This window comes from Adelges cooleyi, unplaced genomic scaffold, assembly GCF_023614345.1.
Source record: "Adelges cooleyi isolate 19-005CV unplaced genomic scaffold, UGA_ACOO_1.1 ACOO_flye_CR_arks_rails_tigmint_CR_PRNA_23, whole genome shotgun sequence".
Lineage (NCBI taxonomy): Eukaryota > Metazoa > Arthropoda > Insecta > Hemiptera > Adelgidae > Adelges > Adelges cooleyi.
In genome coordinates, this window is record NW_026095893.1 from 3,129,317 (window position 1) to 3,151,438 (window position 22,122).

General features: G+C 32.4%; 1 protein-coding gene across 1 annotated transcript in view; it reads right to left on the minus strand.

Moving 5' to 3' along the window:
• The window catches only part of LOC126835397 (histone-lysine N-methyltransferase PRDM16-like), a 63,831-nt gene extending 50,998 nt beyond the window's left edge, over window positions 1-12,833 (minus strand). The window contains exon 1 of the mRNA XM_050567965.1: window positions 12,771-12,833. Coding sequence (XP_050423922.1) covers window positions 12,771-12,807 — 37 coding nt within the window. The 5' untranslated portion in view covers window positions 12,808-12,833. The remainder of the gene's footprint in view (window positions 1-12,770) is intronic.
• Window positions 12,834-22,122: the final 9,289 nt, after the last annotated feature.

The window sequence follows — 22,122 nt, forward strand, 5'->3', positions numbered from 1 at the left end:
TAAAAATAGTTAATTACTAAAAGGCTAGAAATAGTATATAAATGCACAAAAAATAATTATAACAAAGTTTTATTATCATGATAAATAAAATATTCGCCTAAATATAGAATCCAACTTTTGTAATAGTTTGTTAACGATATTTAACATTTTAAGGCAGACTTATTAGTTCTCATGGTGTTTTCATAAATAAATATTATTATAACTGCATTATTTTGTATGGTCATTCGTGTGGAATATAGACGTCACAATTTCACCCCTTGTGCGCGTTTCATGGTCACGTCAGTAATTTTTGGTATTTAAATCGCATGAAGGTGTTATGTGTACAAATTTCATTTGGTCCCAAAGGAGGGACTGAATGAAGTTCTAATAGAATTATAAAATATTATATTGGGCGATACACCGAACATGGCATTGTGATTTGTATGATGCATCCGATTCATCTTCTTCCTGGCCCGTCTTTATTTTTTTTTTTCAATATAAAAACTGCACGCATCCCATTGTGCAAATCATCGGTTTTGTGATGTATATCCTTGTTGGATAATAATCCAACATGGATACAATAATCTTTTATACATAGAAGTTGAATTTTCACGAAACACATCAATGTTCTTTTACCCGGCCATCGATCAACGAGCATACCCACAACGAGGGTTCTTTTGAACTAATTGTCAACAGGTGATTTAGAAAAACACCTTATATTCCAGTACATGCACACATCCATTTATGCATTTACACGACAGATGACGGGTAAACGTTTCCAACAGACTAGCCACGCTAAATTTTATATTTATAAGACCCGAAAAACTGTATAGGAGGAGACCCATAGGGGCCATTGTGCCTATCTATTATCTCCGACTCGGCTGGTCACTATGGTACTCACGACGATAATTATCTCGTTTCTCTTGTCTTTTGGTGCTTTTGTGTGTCATAGCATCCGGTTCGTATCGGTTTACATATCTCTTTGCGGCTCTTTATACATTATATACATACACTGGCCCATAATAAAACAAATCAAGAAAAGGTCTCCAACTGTTTTATACTAAAAAATAATAAATATATTTGTATGTATAAAAACCCTTTTATTTATGATAATATTTCATGGAATCCTTGATGAAATTGTCCGTGTGCGGACGAATATATTATGGATAAACGTGTTATAAAATATGTGGTCACTAGTCTGTGAACCGGCACTGTTTGTTTATATATTATGATTGATAACGATTTTGCGCATCGCAGACAAACATGGATGTATATTAACGGCATTGTTTTGTTGTGCCAGTAATAGAAAGACAATACTCACCCACACACAGACGCACACATATTTAATATAATATGTTTACACTACCTCTTGTTAATGTCTGTAATATTGATGGGCTTGCGATAATACTACATTATTTGGAGACGGGACATTTTAGCAAATTGTGCAAAATAACCGAGTTTAAATATGTTTGACATGAGTCATGACATAAATAAATAATAGAGTATCATTTGGTGTACTAACAGGCCTATTAAAACAATTCTATTCAAATTTCAAAACAATGACTATTTATATTGTGAAAGCTAAAGTTTATTAAGTATAGAATTTTTTGTATTTAGAAATAATTAATTGATGATTAATATACGCATTAGCGTACAAGACCAATGACCATTATATTTAATAATAATCTATTAGACCTATGATTAGTTCGCTTAAAATATAACTTGTAATTTATTTTCAGTTATTTGTAAAGTTAATGATAAAATGCGATTAAAGCGTTTATTAGGTACACTGCAGTACAGTTTTAAATAACTATCACCATTCACCGAACAAAGTGTGAATGCGTCAATCGATTATTCACAGTACAATTATTGATTACCTCATTAGTTGTTTAGTATTATAATATGTTAATAGGTATTTAAACAGCGACGATGATGCAGTACCCTTTTTGGAGATGCCACTTTGTTCTGAGTATCAATATGTATTTAGAAAAATAACTATGGGGCATCTGGTCCAAGTCAATGCGACTCGTTCCCCCCTACCCAAATCACACTCCACGGTGTGGATATATATTTTTATTTAATTTTTATTGCCACCGTTTGTTATGTCTCAACTCAATGTCTCCCCGTTGGTCTACTATCCGTTCTATATGGTCCCGTGAACGGAAAACGATCCAAAGACACGTACGGGCGATAACAATATTAAAAAAACACACACACATACGCGTACATCGATGGTCGTTTAGTCGTAAATCGCGTGGCAGTAAAGTTGTCTGGAAACTTATCTCATATTGGAAAATTGTATTTAAAAAAATGGTTCAATACCGCTGACATGTATAGGCTGGGGATTATATTATATAGTCTGATTTATTCTTCCAACCATACGTTATGGCGCATGTATACATTAAACGTTATCGTCATAAAACCATAACAAGTAGATAACACGGTCGGTGCAAATCGCCTACAGTAGTCGGTTGTACCGGGTAATTGTAAAACAAAACAAAAAAGTGCTGGACAAAAACATAATAGGTTTGCGCAATCATATTATATTTTAACCTACTTATAATTGAACTGATAATATTTCATTTAGATACATTTGCTAAACAACATTAACAAATCCAATAAGAGACTTACTTCAAGGAAAAATTCGCATTTAAATGTAAACAAATATAAACAGTGTTGTTTATATTTTTTAATACATTTAAAAAAAAAGGTTTTATATAATCAAACAATTTATAATAGTTGCATTTCTCTCAATTCTATATTGTGTTATCATTTACGACGCGTATAAAAACGATTCGGTGAGTTTCTCATTATTGGGGATACTGCTTAGTTTTTTTAATTTACATTGTTTATATATTTAAAATAAATAACTTGAACTTAACATAAGATTAAAAAAAATAGGTTAAATAGTTTTTGTAGAAAAATAAATTGGTTTTGTAATCCCATGCCAGATCAAAACCCGTATTAAAGGTGAATACAAAATACAGATAGATTAGGTTGTATTATTATAGATACTTGATCTATCATACGTGGGGTTAAGAAAAATAAAAAAACGCGCTCGAAAAATTCTAATCTATTGTATTTAAAAAGTAAATTAAATGTGTAAGGGTGCAACGCGTTACGCTACAAACCGTTACACATTCGACAGGAGAGGTACTCGTGGCTCAAATAATATTATTTAATCTACAGGGTTACAGACAAGGCTGAGTGCGGCGACGGCAATTTATCGATCTTTCCGATGTGCAGCGATGGGAAAAATGAACACAACAATTATTATATCGACGTATAAGTTCAGGCGTGTGTGCTTTATAGTGGTTTTTTCTTATTATTCTATCGCCATCACTTACTCCTCGACTTCCACTGCCACGGTCGTTGTTTGCATATTATACATATTGGAAGTATATACACCGGCAACACGCGGCGGCAATAAATTAAGTGGCGGAAGCCAACGAAATTAATTGAAAACAGGAACAACGGGACGAAGCCTTTAATAAATCCATTTTGGCCTTATTCCGTGTCACTTTTGTTTGCTTCGTGCAAACTATTACAGGCACGTAGTCGTGTCCTCCCTTCTCCGCTCTCCGACTTTTGTCTGCACAGTTCTCCGGATAACCCGCGGCGCCCGAGAATCGCATCAAACAACACACACCTCCCATCACTGCCGTTGAAAACGTTTTTCGACCCCTTCCCTTGTTTTTCCATCGCCACGATAATAATATCGCCACCGCATCCGAACAAACGTACCTAATACACCCCTTTCGCCGCATTGTACCTACACTATTTCTCTTCGGCTTATGTCGTCCTAAGCTCTTCATTCCTAGCCCACGTTTAAATATCCTCGTTTAAGTCCCAATTAAAACACCCACGTGTACCGTAATTGACACATCACGCTATCTAGCATGACACGCCGAACAGCTCGTCACGAAACCGCAAAAAAGATTCCACCGACCGCCTGTTTAATATATACGTCTCATCGACACCGCTCCAACTAATCGTGACCGACAGGAAATTACCCGAGAACCTTTAATTTCCTTTGCGGAAACCTAAGTTTTGATTGTTTTTTTTCCTATCAACGCCGCCCCCGTTGTTTCCCCCGATCGCTGTACTAAATATAAGACGTGTTCGCGTCTTGTGGCTTGCCGTTACTGGGTTCAATAGCACCTATACAAGCGCATCGATAGTTTAGCTTGGCATTATTGTTCAATCGAACCAAACGATTTCCTCGACAATATAAGTATAGTTAATATTATTATATTATAGTATGGATGTAGTTGAGTTCTAATGTAAATATTGCAGACCTACTGTGTTGGCGGACTAATGACGTCGGTTTTGCAGTGTGTGAAAATTGCGACGCGTTTATATGCATGCAATCCATACCTGTCTCCGCAACACACGTTTTGAATTCATCCATGGCTCTAGTCTTCGAAATACTTTCTTATCACATTATTTTAAAATAAGAAATTGTTTTTTATTTATTAGAAAACGGAAGTTAAAACACGGATTTTCAATAATTTGGTAACTTCTATTTTATAAAATATTTTATTCTGGTTATAAATAAAAAAAGCCAGCGCAGTGGATCGGGGCATAGTGGTGACGCATCATATTATAGGTCGGGGGACGTCACATCAGTCTTCAGGAATTATTATAACTGAAAGTGATAATCTGATAATCTAATAGTGCGAATCTGTAGATGGTAGAAGTATTAAACATCGATTAAAATACTGTAAATAAAATACTGCGTTAGGTTTTTCAATACGAGAATTAAGACATTAATACATAAAAAATAAATTGCACAGTGTGGCACTTTTAATCTGTGAAAATTTAAAATGTATATTCTTTTAGGCTCCATATCTTTAAATACATTAGCGCTCTTTTCGACTATGCTCGAAATTCACCTCCGATAAAAATCTTGTACACTCTATTGATGAAATATGTACTCGTGAGTACAAATGATTTCACTTAAACCGCATTTTTAAATTGTTAAAAATTTGATGTATTCATATCTTTAGACTTTAACAAAGTACATAAGAAGAAGTATTAAAAATAGAAGCGTTTCGCGAAATGTATGCCACTGATTTTTAAATTTTCTGAAATTATTATTGGAGTATTAAAGTAATTTGTACTATAAAATTCTGTTGAACATTTTATAGGATAAAATACTAAAATATAGGGCGATCGACTATATGTGAACTGCGAAGACTCCGACTGCCGCGCCGACAAGAACTCGAATGAATTTATGTAAATATCTATATTGGCCACTATTCAAAAGGGATAGGTATATACATAGTTGTACATGCATGAATATATATGTACACTACACATTTATAATCAATACGTCGTGTACAGATAGAACTCGTATAAGGTATACCCACTGTGTTTTTCTTACCCAATACTATTGTATTTATTCGGAGCTATTGTTTTCTTCCATCTGGCATTTAGCTCAGTTGAAAAAAACCGTTTGATGCATTGCAATTAGTATTATGTACTATGGATTCCGATTGATTTATAAAGTCATACGATATAATGTGCGTTTAAAAGAAAAGGGGATGAATTTCGTTACAATAATGGTGACATATTATATCTACCCCATTTTCAGGTGCAAACCCCCCTCGATTCACCCTCGATGTACTTTTAACATTGTCTTATGTACCAGTTACCACACTAACAAGTCGCCGGGGAGATGATCATTGTTAAGTAGAATACATCATAACACCATGACATACACAAGAATATACTGTATGTATTTTCGTTGTCAATTAAAATCATATTCATAAGCCTTGCTATTTAACCGTCTGCGAGAATCCATTTATATAATCCGTCTTGTTTATAATTATTAAAATGTACGATGGGAATTCGTTTCCGTGTCACGGAGCAAAGACAACAGTCCCCTCTCAACTCATTGTCGGTATTGTTTGGACAGGTATAGCTCAAAACAATTTGAATATAAACCGTAACAGATCGCCGAATGTAGGTATGTAAGATATTATAATCTACATATTCGCGCGGAATCCAGTATTATATAGTATTGGTACGGGTGGTGCTGCAGGATGTATAACCTCTTCAGTCTTCACCGTAATTAAAAATCGATATACATGAATTATGCATGCGGAGAATCGTTATAATAATAAATTATTATTAGCATTTTATTCACGACCATAATGATAACGGTCGCTAAAAACTAAAAAAAAAAAAAAATTCATCGGCCAAATAATTTTATGGTTTTTCCACGTGAGTTTTACTGCGCGCAATATGATGGAGACTATTATGATATTGATGGGATAGTGTTGTCAGGGACAGTGTGTCGTCCGTATAATGATAAATGACTGCAGGGGAGGAGAAAATAGAAGGGAAAAATACACGCTCGTTAACTATATCGAGAGGGTCAAAAAGTTCCTTTTCATTGTCGATATACAACTGTTTTTCTATGTCCCGCCGTCAATTACACGGTGTAGCTGAAAGTATACGGACACTATAATATAACCGAGTTACACAGCGCGTGCCACATAATAATACAATACAACAATATGATGTGCATTATCTAACACGCATGTAGATAATGACTGAGTCGCCTTTATCTATTGGTATACCTATATGCCGTTCAACAACATTTCTTACTTTAAGTTTACCCATAATATGCACAAAGCAAACCTATTTCAAGCTGTGCTGGTTCATTTTTAAAGAGCAATGTTATTTCTATAGGATAATTTCATAATTTTAACGCAGACTGTTTAAAATAACAATATGTTAATCGTATGTATTTTTGTTAAAATTAAAAATGTGTAACAATAATATTGTTAAGTGACATTTGAAGAATGTTTTTTTATTATTATTAAAATGGGTATATTACAACATTTAGCAACATATTATAACAGTAGAATTTGTGTTAAGCTTAAAAATTAAATAAGTTAGATACCTAACATATTTTTTTAAAATACTTTCGAAGATGTCAGTTAACGCTTTTATCCACTCCACCTTTCAATTATAATAGATACGTTTGTACCTCAACAAATATATTATAATAGTATTTCATGTATTTAAAAAAAAAATAAAGTTAAAATTGTGAGTTTGATTGTAAATAAATAAGACTCAACAAATTAATTTATAATTTAGATATTTTTAGGTACCCAAGTATCAACTCGATATCATTTTTGAATTAATTCAAACCGTTAATGGTTTCAATACGTTTAATCTGTTTAAAGACTTAACTAATATACAATAATCTCAATTGACCCTATGTGTCCCTCCCCTATGTATAAATGCGATTGTGGAAGTCGGCTGGTTAGGTTTTATAATGTGCGGTATACACACAGAAGTGTACATAGCGTGTGCTACGATTTGAGTGGTCGCACTTATGATACCAAAACGAAAACGATTTTTTTTTTTACATTCTAATCCATCACGAAACAAAAACACATTTTGAAAATCCGTCTGTTATTCGAAATACAAAACAAAAAAAACGAGTATAATAAATTACACTATTACCGTACCACGCGCCCCTGATTATTACATAACGAGAGGCCTCTTCAGTTTGGCCACATGTCGCACACGGTTGCAAAACGTTCACCGGCGTTAATCACCCGTTACAGTTCAAAAAGAAAAACGAAATCGACCCTCCAAGTCCCTTTAAACGATCCACTCTGATATCGGTAAAATGGATTTCTAAAGAAATAAAAAAAAAACTAAAACCGTAATAAAAAAACTAATCGCGCCTCGATTATAATATAATAATTTGCGTTAAACAATGATACTAACATTTTTATATTTAAAGGTTTAAATAAGAAAACGAACTTTTGCGTTATAATAATATTATATTATGTTATGTATTAGATTTTTTGTATTGTTTTATCGAGGTCAAATTTCTGTTTCGCCGCGGGACAAGGCACACCAACCAAGATTTGGTCGTTTGATAAATTTTTCATTTTTTTTTTATGCATTATACGATACATAACATTATGTTTTCCTTTAGACCCCCACGTCATAAACTCGCACGTGAACTGTCGTGTCGCGACTGTGTTATCTCCTCAGGAAAGCCAGTTCCTTCCGGACGGTCGTACACTAATGATTGGCCGACGACACAAGCAAACACCGCACAGCGCACTGCTGGACACCACACTTCCACCCTTAGCGTGGCTTTTGCACGACCAAATATTATATGACCGAGGTACTGAGTGTCACGCACCCACGTGTTTCTTGCCCACCGCAGTTATTAAAGTATTATTATTATGATTTTTGCTATTATTATTTATTTAAGGCCCCGTCTCGGTTGAAATAATGTCGTATAAACGAGACACGGGCGTGTGTACAACGTAAGGGAAGTGACTGCCCGAACCAAGGCGTAAACGTCTTAAACATGAAACAATAGTTAGGGAAATTCGACAAAAATTATGTGTTTTGTTCTTTTTGATCGGTTTCAAAGTGGGCAGAAAACAGGCTCTCAGTGATAAACGTTTCTTTTATCAGTAGGTATACCTGTTTGATAATCTACTGAAGAAATACAATTAAGAAATATTTTAAATGTACTCAACATTGCTGCCGAAATACGCCTATACACTTAAGTGTATTATTATTTGTGGTTAATTTTTTAAATATTTCATTACTGTACATAACTAGTACTGCATAATTTTTTTCTAGAATTTGATAATCTGTTCCATGGTAAGGCTTATTTTCTATTTTAATTTAATTTAATTTAATTATAGGCTGAATAATTATCTACTAATTTCAAAAAATTAATTCTCACCCAAAAGTTAAAAAACGGCATTATCAATTGATAATTTGTATAAACTAGATTACGGCGTACGGTCAGATTTACTATATCATGAAACATGGTAGAGTAAATGATTTTTTTTTTTTTAATGCTATTTGTAATGTTTAGTTAAGTAATTTGTTTTATTCTTTAGATCTTGTAAATCAACGGTAGACACTAGATGCCCTTCGATCCGAAACGGTGCTAGCCCCATCGGGTCTGTTTTCAGTACACTCTAATTTCTAGCCCGCTCAAGTATTAAATTCAAACTACGTCTACGACTATTATAGTATTAAAATAACAAATACAATTATTTTAATGTTTGTGCTATAAGTTTTTTTTTTTTTTTATCTAGTTATCATAGTTATCTTAGTATATGCCTAGACTAGTTCGTATACCAGTTCAATATTTTACAGATTAAACAACGGTATCGATGTTAATTCGGTTAAATCAAATAGTCATCATCATACATTTGTCATGCTATTATTATTTGTTTGCAGTACACAAACATAGAATATCATACACCGTGGAAGTATTTTCAAAAATAAAAATGGCCATAGGGTTGTGGCAAGGAACGAAGAATAACATGATAGATGACGTTGAAGTACGAATACGGCGAGCGGATACCATAGACCACGAGTCGGACAAAGCTGGCGATAATTACCGACACGGAACCGTTTCAATAAGTAGTATACGAGCACCCGGCACTGCTCGTTAATTACCATTAGTACGTGCGGTCATTTGGTCAGCAGACGTCTTTCGGTCTATTGCGGGTCACCTATATCCGAGCAGAGCAGCTGAATCCGCCATGGAACTGCACGTGACTGTGTGTCTATTTTAGGCGTTAAAATTGCAACAGCGAAGACGCAGACGGACATCGCACGTTATTGACAATATTTCCTGGTTAGGTTCGTTTGACACTCAGTGACGCAAATACACGAAGGACAAGGAGGGGGGAAGGGGATATAGATGATGTTATGACAGTTTTCCGTTAAGCTGCGTGAAAGCCCTTAAAAGTTTTTATCAATTTTGTCTTATTAAAAAAGTCGTTTATCAATTCAACGACCGCTCTGATATATAATTATAATACACAATTATTATCCTGTACTATTTATATAACACTTTTTAGGGATTTTAAAGGTATTTAAGGATATTAGTTAACTTTCATACAGAAAGTATCATTTATTAACCTAATTTATATTTTTAAACGTAATAAACGTATTAACGTAAAACCTTTTGTCAAATTGGTTAAGAATATAGCTTAGGGTATGTAAATATCTAAGCCACGACCGACGAGGTTTTGGAATAAAATAGTTTCCATTTTAATGTTTTTTGTCATGTTTTATACATAAAACGTTTTAAGCTAAAGTAAAATTGGATATAATGTGAGAGTATATCAAACATTTTATTACATTTGTGGAATAGTCCCCTGTTCCTCAAGATGTAGAAACTACAATTGCGCCACAGTTTACGCCTAAAGATGTTTTTATATTTCTTAATTGTCCCGACCGCTTCGGCTTAGATAACCACTTTCAATCCCAAAATTGGCATAACATACTTAATTGACTTTTGTTAGTTATTGTAATATGATATTTCATAATAATATAAATTATGATACTATAATGAAATTTGACCATGTGACGGGTTAGGTTTTACGGAATACGGGACTACGTTTTAAATGGACGATCGACCCATTTCACTTCTCTTACATATTTTTAATAAATGTATCGAGTAAACATAAAATGTTTAATAAAGGCGTTATCTAACAATAAAGTTTCGTATGAAAATACGAGGTGTTTAATTTTGTTAACAAGAAGCAATATTAAGTAAAAATAATAAAAACAGCATCAGCATCAGCCCTGTGTGTTATATTTTTAACACTACTCATTAAAAATCATTGTTAACGTTTCTAGTTAATATTTGGACACAAAAAACATTGTTTTATCACGGCCGAGTACAGTGCAAGATCCCACGTCCTTTTTTTTCTCGTATATACCTAATTGATTCAAATGTCTTCGACTAGACACACACGTGTGCTAGGCTCGTCCCTTAGGTACATATTTACGATATATCGTGATGTGTTCTTGGAATTTTGGCGCAAACGAAGAATCCCATCGTACATATTATCCTGCATCCAGGGACGATGAATGATTAATAATATCCATCAGGTTGTGAAATTGGACACATCCGCCGGACACCATTGTCCACGCCCTGTCCGAAAACAGTGTCTGTCCCAACACGTGTGTGTCTCTGTGTCTACGAACATGGGATATAGAAGAGATATTAAAAAGACCGGCTTGCCGATAGACATGATATTGCATACTTTTAACGTGTCCGAAAGGCATCGTGTCTTCTTAGAAACAAAGCGTTCGTCTCGAAACAAAAAGACAATGAGTTAAGCTATAAAATAATACGAAAGTAACAGCAAATAGCTATTTTTAATGTGTATTAATTTAATATTTTACCCATATTATTCAATGCCTTTTTACAAATATTTTTGTAATAATAATACATTTTTGGATATCACTATGTTGGTAATTATTCATACATCAAGTTTTTTTGTCGCAAAATTTGCATCGAAAAATTTGCAAAAAATGCACACAAGTGTATTTCATGTGTATTTATGCAAATAAGCGCCATGAATTTTCTCAGATTTTTCGTATGTTTAGTTTTTCTAAAAAAAAAATGCAAAAAACGAACTTTGCAAAATCCGCAATTACTCATCCAACATTGCGACTATCGAGTTTAGAATTTTGCAAAAACGTTCTAAGGTTAGGTGCTTTTGAACAGCTGGTAAGAAATTTAATTTAGTTTGACGGGATTTTTCACATAAAAACCCGGCTATGCTCTTTCAGTAAAAATCACTGTATAGTCAATTTACGTGTTTAAAAGAAGAATTGAATTTTCGTAGGACACACTCGGAAAATAATTACCTACAAGCAGAGTTGTGCAAATTATTATTCGAATAAAAAGCTGTCTTCCTTTATACGGGTTTTATATATTTTTTAGATGTGGTATTTATATTATATTTAGGCAAAACGATGTTTTCAATTATAATTACTTGAAAAAACACTTTCAAACTACTTAAATAATATTTTTAAAAATTATTTGAATCATTTTTTTTTCGAATAATTTAATTTGAAATTATTCGAATAACTTTTACTTGAATAATGTTTTATCTAGATGACTATTTAGATAAAGTCTTATTCAAATGATGCACAACTCTGCCTACGAGCTTATATTTTTCCTTTTAAAACATATTTGAGTATATCCATTATATATATATACTAATATAAAATATAAAATATTTTTCTTTATTAAATTACTTAGAGACTTAACAGATTTTAAAACTTTAATGGTATTGAATGTATTTCGTTAAAATAAGGTACACCTAAAAATTTAAATGTAAAAAAAGTTTCTACTCAATCTACGAGAAAGGTTTGACGATATATTTTTGGTATCGGTAGTGTTATATCTAAAGTAAATCTCACACAAACCTGAGAATACATAGATGGTTTTTTTCTTAATTATGGCGTATCATAGTTTTAAGTTAAAAATGTATACATTTGTACGGTGTTTTCCTCACTTTTAAAAAGGAAAGGATGACGTTTTCTGATCTATATAGATTTTCTTCATAATGAAATCGGTTCGTTGGTTTACAAATTATTGTTGATTTAGACACAGAAAAAAACATGTTGTAAAAATAATACCTTCTCAGCTCCACATCGAGACGAATATTATCATTGAACTAATATATAAGATTATAATGTTTATACATATTCGACTTTTATGGATAGAATAAGACCTACAACTGTAAGTATTGTGATTGATTTATTTCGGTAGATAATTAAGCTTTATTTTGTCGCTTTCAGACTACACAAGCGCAAGGCAATTCATTATTTTATACTTACATAGGTCTAATAGGGTCACTCTCAATCATGTTTTTCTGAATTTTTTTGTAAGATGAGTAATTTTTTTCTTCGGGTACTTAGTGATAATGACTATTATGCGCGTTAATTAGCACCAAAGTTTAAATGTGTGGACTTACCTTGAGCTAGGCGCCTTGCCACAGATTTTGATCTCATTAGCGCTATTGTAGTGTGTCGCCGTGGTCGCGTGGCATCAACTGGCGTGTTAGCCGTTCACGTTTCTTCGCACAGGGTCTTTCACCTGAAACGATCCCGTGGCGCACCTGTGTGCGTCCTCGAAATATTAATCGTCAAAACATCGCCTAGACAACCACGTCGGGCTGTTAACACACGTGATATCATTTCAAATCTATCGAGAAGGAATTCTGTATACGAATTTCCCCATCCAACCAAAAAGTTGTGAGTTTAGTTAATTGAAGCGCACGGAAAACAATACATACCTAGTAGGACAAACTAAAATTATAGATGATATATAGGGACACAATACATTTTTATATATTAAATGCATATTAAATGTTGTAATTATTACCGTAGCCCAGTATTGTTTAAATATAATAATATCGTTTAATTTCAGAAAGTGTAAATTGTCTAGTGTAAACCCTATTTCTGTTGTATTGATACCAGGGGGGAAAGGGGTGTACATCTTAATCAAACCTTTGAGTTTAAGGGCTACACACATTTTTGAGTTTATTAAAAAAAATCATATTTTAGCATACTAAGTATAATTTCCAGTAAAACTTTATAATAGTTCATTTTGGAGTGAACCCAGAGGCATAAAGTTATAATAAAGAATATATAGGGTTGCAAATGCACACTCATGCTCCTTTAATTCTTGAGACTACGCCGCTAGTAATTTATTTTACACTAACGAAATTATAAACTAAGGTTAAAATATCGAAATAAATATATTTTCAAACTGTTCCCTCTTAGCTTTTACCTCAATTTTCTAATGAACGCTTTACATAAAAAAAAATGAAAAAATATTTTATAATATTAATATATAGAATTTATATACTATTTTTATTTATGGAATGAGATATATTAATAATTAAATTTTGTATAATATTGTTTCTATACTTTTCTTAACCTAAAAGTTTATCATACCTCTTTCAGCTTTTCCAAAAATTGGTAGAATTTCAAACCTATAATTTCTCTAAATCTGTATGGCTACCACAGTTATCCCTCTATTATCACCAGATTAGCCCCTTAAATATTTTATATTATTCCTATTTACGCAAAACCAAAACATTTGTAAACCCTGTGTAATAATAATAAAATATGTTGACCGCAAAAATTGTTATATTACAGTTCGCGCAATACCATTTAACCCTTATATTCCGAGCACAATCATTTAACTGATGACGTAGTGTTATAGTTTTAACACTGCATAGAAAAAATTAAAAATAAATTGTTGTTAATGATGATGAGCTAGTGAGTGAGTGAGTGAGTAACAAAAATGAAAATTTTGAAATTCTCCCCTTTTGAAAAGACTTACTATTATAATCTCAATTGTGTACAGTTTTCTAAGCTACTCGAGCTTAATCTATGTTTAAAATTTCAAAAGCTTATCTTAAGAGGAAACAGAAATATGTGGGTTAGAAAAACTGAGCGAATTGGTTCGTAAACTATAAAGATTCACTGGCATTGCTGGAACTTGGCCTGGAGCACTGCCGTGCGCTCAGATTTTTTATTTCATTTTCCACTTGTTTCCGATTGGGGACATTAAAATTCATCTATATTTTACATAAATGTACAATATATTTTGCGATGATGTATAATAGATCTGGACAAACTTACAAACTAATGGTTCTTATATTACGGTACAGAGTATAGGTTTAAAAAAAAAATTGGAATTGAAACTTCATGATAAGTTATCGTCTGGTTCGTTTTATAGTTTCCTTGCCGATACAACTTTTCGAGTTATAAAGCGAACAGACGATAAACCATCATTTAAAGGGTCCTACTATGATTTTTTTTCAGCTAGTGATCGTGAAACGAGAGGGACTGTTTGGGACAATTTTTCCAGAGCATTAAAAACGACCCCACCTTGAGTCCGGTCGATTCTCTTGCGTATTGTTTTGGGAACGTTAAAAAACAATAAAATCGGACATAAAATATAAAATCAGTAACCCGGTACTGTTGTCCACTGAAATAAAATATTATATACACTATAATTATATGTGAATACAACCATCAGCATGGGCCACAGAACCTACAAAAATATGTTAAATTATAAAAAAAAATGTTAAAAATATGCTTAATTATTATGAGAGTTGTATTATTTACTTACACATAATAAGAATATTCTTGGGCGTTTGAGTACACCTTTAACTGATAAATAAATTGTCCAAGTTAGCTACTATAGGCATAATGAATACAAATGGGTATATTATAGTCATAAATTAATAATCATTTTCCGTTGGGTCTATTTTAGTATAGGTATAAATACATTCCTCACAGATTGCACACAAATGTTTTACTCTCTTCTATTATAACTTTTTCAAGCTTATCTTCTTCTCCTTCGATAGTTCGATTCTCACGTCATGACCGTTTAGCAAGCGTGTAATTATTAATATTTCTCCTATCTTCCCGGTTTTTTATGTATGACATGATTTCTGCTACTATAACCTGATTACTGTTAGATCTTTGATTTGGTCAATACATTGAGTAGGATGGCGTTCTCTATTCCTATTGCCTTGTACTTTTCTTCGGTTAATTATTTTTTGTAGGCCAACCCTTCATATATGACAGAAAAATTTAAGTATTTGACGCTATATTGAAGGGATGGATTCATCTGTTTTCTCGGATGTTCAATTGTTCTAATATTGATGCATTTGTTCTATGACCGGTCCATGGAATTCGCAGCATTTTTCTATACGATGTCATTTCAAAAGATACTATTTCAACAGCAGGATGCATTAATAGTCTGTGCTGTAAATCTGTTATGATACGTCTTTGTTTCTTTCCTTATGTTATGGTCTTTCCATATCCTAGACAGTTTAGTAATTGCTGTCTTGGCCACTCTCAGTCTACGTTTTATTTCCTCCACAGAACCACCTTTGTTTGATTAGCGTGCTCCTAAGTAAATTATATTATCTTAACGTTCTATATCTGGTGTTAATTCGCAGTTTCCGGTGGTTCAGCTCTATCGTCCATCATTATTGAGCACTTCGTTTTATTTAGTTTGAGACCAGCATCCGCGCTAGATTTCTCTACTTTTCAAGGAAACTGGCAATTTCACTTTCAGTGCTAGCTAATAGATGACACATCAGCATAACATAAGTTAGAAATTTTACTCCTTCGTTCTAGTTTCCTGTGGCTTTTCTCATAACCACCATAATCTAAATTAAATAGGAGAGGCGATAGTTCCAGCCTTTTCTAACACCTTGTTCCACCCGAAAACTCTCCGATTGTTCTGATTCTGAATAGCTATTTTGTATCTATATTATATATTTTTTACTTAATATTTTCTTTAATTTAAAATAGGAATCGAGTATACTTTAATGTTAACCCATTAAGAATTTACTAAACATTTTTATTTCTACATTAAGCTGTTTATACAAAGCTGTCTAGAGATTATAATAATTGTTTATCGTAAAACTTCATTGGCTATTTATCCAAATTGCCATGACTCCGCGACAAACGGTAAACGCATTTATAATTTTGAAATTGAAATCTTCTTATTTTATCGTTTTTTTATTAGTTTATTTAGAAATATATTTATTAGTGTTAATCTGACATAGTTTTTGCGCCAATTTATTATATATGGCAGTCCAAGTAAATTTAGAGGGTTTTAAAGCTACAGGTCCTCAACTACAATGGCAGAATCAGTTAAAAGTAACCATTTCATTGGGAAATCGATACTGTCAGCGAGGTGAAATCAAAAAGGCAGTAGATTGTTACGAAGTCGTCTTGTACTATGATCCGAGCGACACCAAAACCCGCGTTAAGCTTAGCCAATGTTATCAAAAGTTATTAATGCTCGAAAATGCTATTTATCACCAAAACGAAGTACAAAAATTTAATACCGACGCATACGAGACGAAAATTAATTCGGCAGATGTTGATTTTGAATTGGGCAAATTTGAAAAAAGCCTTATATCATACTTGAAGTATAATAATAAAAAAAAGCCACTTTCTCATTGCAATCAAAGAATATTGAAAGTAATTAATTAACTTATTGTGTAAAGAGTTAAAAGCAATAAAACACAAATATTGTACCATACTTAAGTATTTAGAAGAAATATTATTTATTTAGGAATTGATTTAGTAATTCTTAGTTTTAATTTTATAATTTTTCAATTTCTTTAATATATCAACATAGTTATTTTATCTTGATGATTCTAATAATAAAATCAAGTATAATTACGTTTAATTCGTTGTATAAAACATGCCATGGAGTATTTGACTAATTTCACTTAATAATCTCAGATAGATGAAATAATTGAAAACTCATTACCTAAAAGCGGAATCATGGGTTGTTTTGGAAGTACAGTATTAAATATGACAGAAAATAACAAATTGCGAAAATACCTTGAAGCATGTCAAGCGTCAACAAAACCTACGGGGAAGCATCAATTACGACAAAAGCACGACGATGCTTACTACTTTCGAGGGATGACTGAAACCATAAAATTTTTCAAAAAACAGTTGGAAATTTTACCTAAAGCCAAGGGTAACAATATTCCTATCCAAGAAAGAATTCGATCAATTTTAAAGGCAATAGAGATAACAAAAGTAATTATTCAATTGTTACATTGATTTTACTTTAGATATAATTAAATAGATATACTATATCTAAACTAAAATAAATCCTATATTTTGTATTTGCACATGTATATTTGAACAACTAAAGCTTGTTTTCAATTATAATTATTACCTATTTGAATTCAAAAAAATATTTATAGCATGATTGTGATTCACTAATTAAAATAATTCATCAAATAAAAAAAAAAAGACTTATCTTATACTATATTATTAATGATATTTATTATTATTGTTAAGTTTAATAGAAAATATTTTACCAATCTAAATTTTCCGATCTTATTTTTTCTCAATACGTTTTTATCAAATAATTGTATAGTTCTTTTCTGAGTTTTTTTTATTTCTGGATAAGAAAGCACACAAATATTAGGCTGTCGTAATTGGGGATGCTATCTGTCGACAAAACGCTATCTACCTACTCTGTCTTACAAGAGAATGGTACTGCATAGAAACAAAAACGCATTACTCTCGTATACGCTAACGCAGACAAAAGTAAACAGGAGTAACGCGTTTTAGTTTCTGCGCAGTGCCGTTCTCTCATGGTACAAAGTATACAAAATTAATTATTGTACTTAGTATTTTATCTAGTATCTACCCATATTAATTTACGTTTACGTTAAAGAGATAAAAACAACTATTTACTTTGAGTATTAGATAATCTTAAAAATATCGTGGTACATGAATAGTGTAGCCTTGGGATTTTAGTATTAATTGTTGTAACCACAAATTATACATTTAAAATGCACTTATTATATATTTTATATTTGTAATAGGTTGGATGTATAAATGTATACATAAAACTATAGTACAAATGTTAAAAACTGTGAATAAAAACCAAATTCTTATACTTATTATAAGTAAAGGATTACCATCCAGCCATTAACGTATATTATATTTTCACCCAGTGATTGACATGTAAAGTCCTATATTATCGCATGACTGATTTTATTTATACAACATTATTATATATTATTTACATTAATTAAAATTTGAATTTATTTAAATTATATGAAACATTTTTCTTTATTTCATTTCGCTTATTAAATATTTTCCATTTACCATTGGCTGGTCCTTATTTGTAGTATTAGTGTAAAAAATGAAACAAATAACTAGTTGTCCCTTTATGCATTTTTTATTTAACTTTTAGGGAAAATTTAGCTTATATTTAACATTTTTGACTTGATTTTAAGGCACTAATATTTGTTTGCCACTAAACATAGTCGTCGGTTGTAAATCATTCCTATATAATTAATAATATATAGTTACACTGTATAGTATTTTTACAATTTATTGACTATAATTTTAAGTGTTTTTTAACTCTCGATGTACAACGCACTAAATATTGTAAGGTACTTATGTCCATAAATGAGGGGGGGGGATAGTACTTGTTTTTAGAATAATAGTGATACATTTTTTTAATTTTCGAAAAAAGACAGATTTGTACAAACAAAAGCCATCTTACATAATGCAATGTGGACAATCCAGAAAACGGTCAGCTAGTGACATTCAAAGACAAAAAGACATTAAAACATTGCAAATAGCTAAGTACATAAATGCAGTTTTTGATCATTGTATGGCTGGTAATATTGAACAAGCACAACGGCAAGCTGATTTGGTTACCGATTACATGTATACAAACCAATGCACGCACATAGAAGCGTTTAACACTATTTATTTGTTGTTCGGGTTGACATTTTTGCTTGTCTATCGAGATATTCCAGAATGGTCAAATGAACTAAACGAGAAAAGAATGTTAGACATGCTCGGATCGACAAACGAGAAAAAACAATTGTACTCACATGTTTTTCAAAATTCATACTTCGGTCCTCATGATCACGATACGGGGTAAATATCATAAACAGTGGCCGTTATATATTTGGAATATAATTTATAAATCAATAGACAAGCGTATCTCATCCTACAGGAACACTTTGAGGAAATTGACAAAAAAATTACGAGAGACCGACTTCTCGATGTACAAACTATATTTGCAATACGAACGCATCAAATGCTATATAAAAATAGACGAGTTGAAAACGGCAAGGAATCTGGCAAAACAATTGTGCAGCGATTCCATATCCGTGGGCAGTATCGCGTGGCAAATTAACGCTTTGATGATGTTCGTCATTACCGAGTCCAGGCTAGGTAATGCGTCGGAATGTGCGAAAACACTGGAATTCGTGGTGGTCCTTAGCAGAACCCTCGGGAACGACGAGGTCACACAATTTCTAAGAAAGGTACAAGACTTGATTTCTGACTACTGCAATGACAATCTTTAGAGGTGTCCAACTTGTCGTCGATTTTATATTATGTATGCAATCACTTGCAGATGTGGCAATTGTTCGCCGAAAGTAAAGTGCATGTCCGGATGAGGAGTGAAATGGACAAACGAAAAGCAGACATTGTAGACATTATGCCCGATTCCGAAGCCAAGACGACTGCACAAAATCTGCTCTGGCGTATAGAACAGTTGCCTCCCGACCGTCGTATGCCGTTGTTAGCCGGAGAACCTGTTGTGGTCACAACTTCGGCTGCAAAAATACGCGGCGCTACCCGTACATCGTTGATAATCGGGGATCAACCCAAACGATTAGGAGAGCTGACACTAGCCAAACGGACACAACTCGCCATACCTTTACCTTTATCTGATATGTACTAAATGATGTATTTAAAATTGGTCCAAAGTGTATGTTTAACTATTAATTAGTCGATTGAATTTAAAATTCCAATAATCCATTTACAATTTAGTGAACATTTAAAAAAACGTACCTACTGTTTTATGGTGACTTATCACAATCGAAATTAATTTTCTTACTAAACATTTGTCCTATTAGTAATTCCGTTGAGTTGTGTTCTCTACAATGATAATATCATGTACTTTGTTTTACTTTCATTGATAATTAAACCCATCTTTACTGTCTTCTAAAAGATTCATTACTTTTGACTGCTGCAATCATAATGTGTATTTCAGTGCTTTCTCTAAGTTTGTCCACAGACTCTCAGCATTGCGAGAGGTTGTTGTTGTATGTTATTTATGAGGCTTTCCCTGTAGCTTTTTCTGGGTTTGTTGTTTATTTGGCTGTATGTAAACTGCGCCAAAAATGACCCTTTTTCTATAAGCTGATATGTAAACTGCGGCAAAAAAAATGTAAACATTATACAAACTGCGGCAATTTATTTCATATACCTACTATATAGTATATAATATACTATAATACATACCGAATACCGATAAGAATGCTATCTTGTACCATACATTATTATAGGTCTATGGTGTGCACATAGTCAATAGGAGTAAAGATGTAAAAATTAAAATTAAAAAACAATTTAAAAAAATACATATTAAATTGAAAAATATTATTATTTAACTAACATTAAATTATACATCTAATAATAGTAATACGTTTTATAGACTACTGTAATATAATACTGTCTAAGAAAATAAAAAATTGAAATAATAATACATTTTTTTTTTTTTGTTCGTTTATAAATTTGTATTTTTGAGTAGTAATTTTGTTTCGTTGTTGTATTGTACCTTCTTCTGCACTCCTAACTTTTATGTATGTATCAACTTGAATATATTGTAGAACTACGTATAAATGTATATAGTGACGGATGATAATGATGATAAAAATATGCATTAAATTTTGAAGGGAAAGATTCACTTTCACATTATTTGTTAAAACTTCTGATGATGATGCCCACAAAAAAGGAGGGAATATACCTTCCATACAAGTTTCTATTAAATAATCGCAAAATTGTACTACACGAGTATATATTACCGTATCAGTATGTATTATTGTACATAGCTAATATAAGTATAATATATACTATATAGTATGTATATAAAATAAATTGTCGCAGTTTGTAGAATGCGCCTTATCATTTTTGTCGCAGTTTGTATAATATTTAAAACAATTTTGCCGCAGTTTACATATCAGCTTATAGAAAAAGGGTCATTTTTGGCGCAGTTTACCATCTTCCGTTTATTTTTTCATCACTCCATTAAGGGACATCTAGGTTTCATTATGTATATTTTTATGTATAAAACATATGCTGCTGTCCATCATGCCTGTTGCCATGATTACCTACTTACCTGAGACGACTGACATCTCTCAGGCTACCTAACCACGTAACTGAAGTCCGCGGGATTGTCACACCCGTTACTCAAAAGTAAAAAACGTATTTCTTTATAAAATAACAATTTAAACCAAATGGCAATATAAAGGATTGAACTTGATTACAAATAAGTTGATCGAAGGTAAACAATACGTGTGTATTGATCAAATTTCGATATACCACCAAAATGATTATACTCAGCAGCTTCTCCTGTGAACAATCGGTCGGTATAACGTCATTTGGACATATATCTGTGTATTATCAATGTCGAACAATTTATAGGTGAAACCAAGACGGTACGTCAACTCACAACACTCATAAGCTGTATAGTGTACACCGAGGAACCGCAACGGAATTCACACGAATATTGGCCACCACGAAGCAAAAATGCTAATAGCGAAATTAACGCGGTCGCCCTTTGTAATTGACGGTTTCAAATTTTGTTAAGTACCGTAAAATATTTTACCGGACACAGTTCGTGTGATAAAAAAAATATACACCTACATATATAGCACACAACTCGTTGGCCGCGACATGTTATTATTTACGCTCAAACATATCATATATCAGTGCGTCTTTTGTATAGAA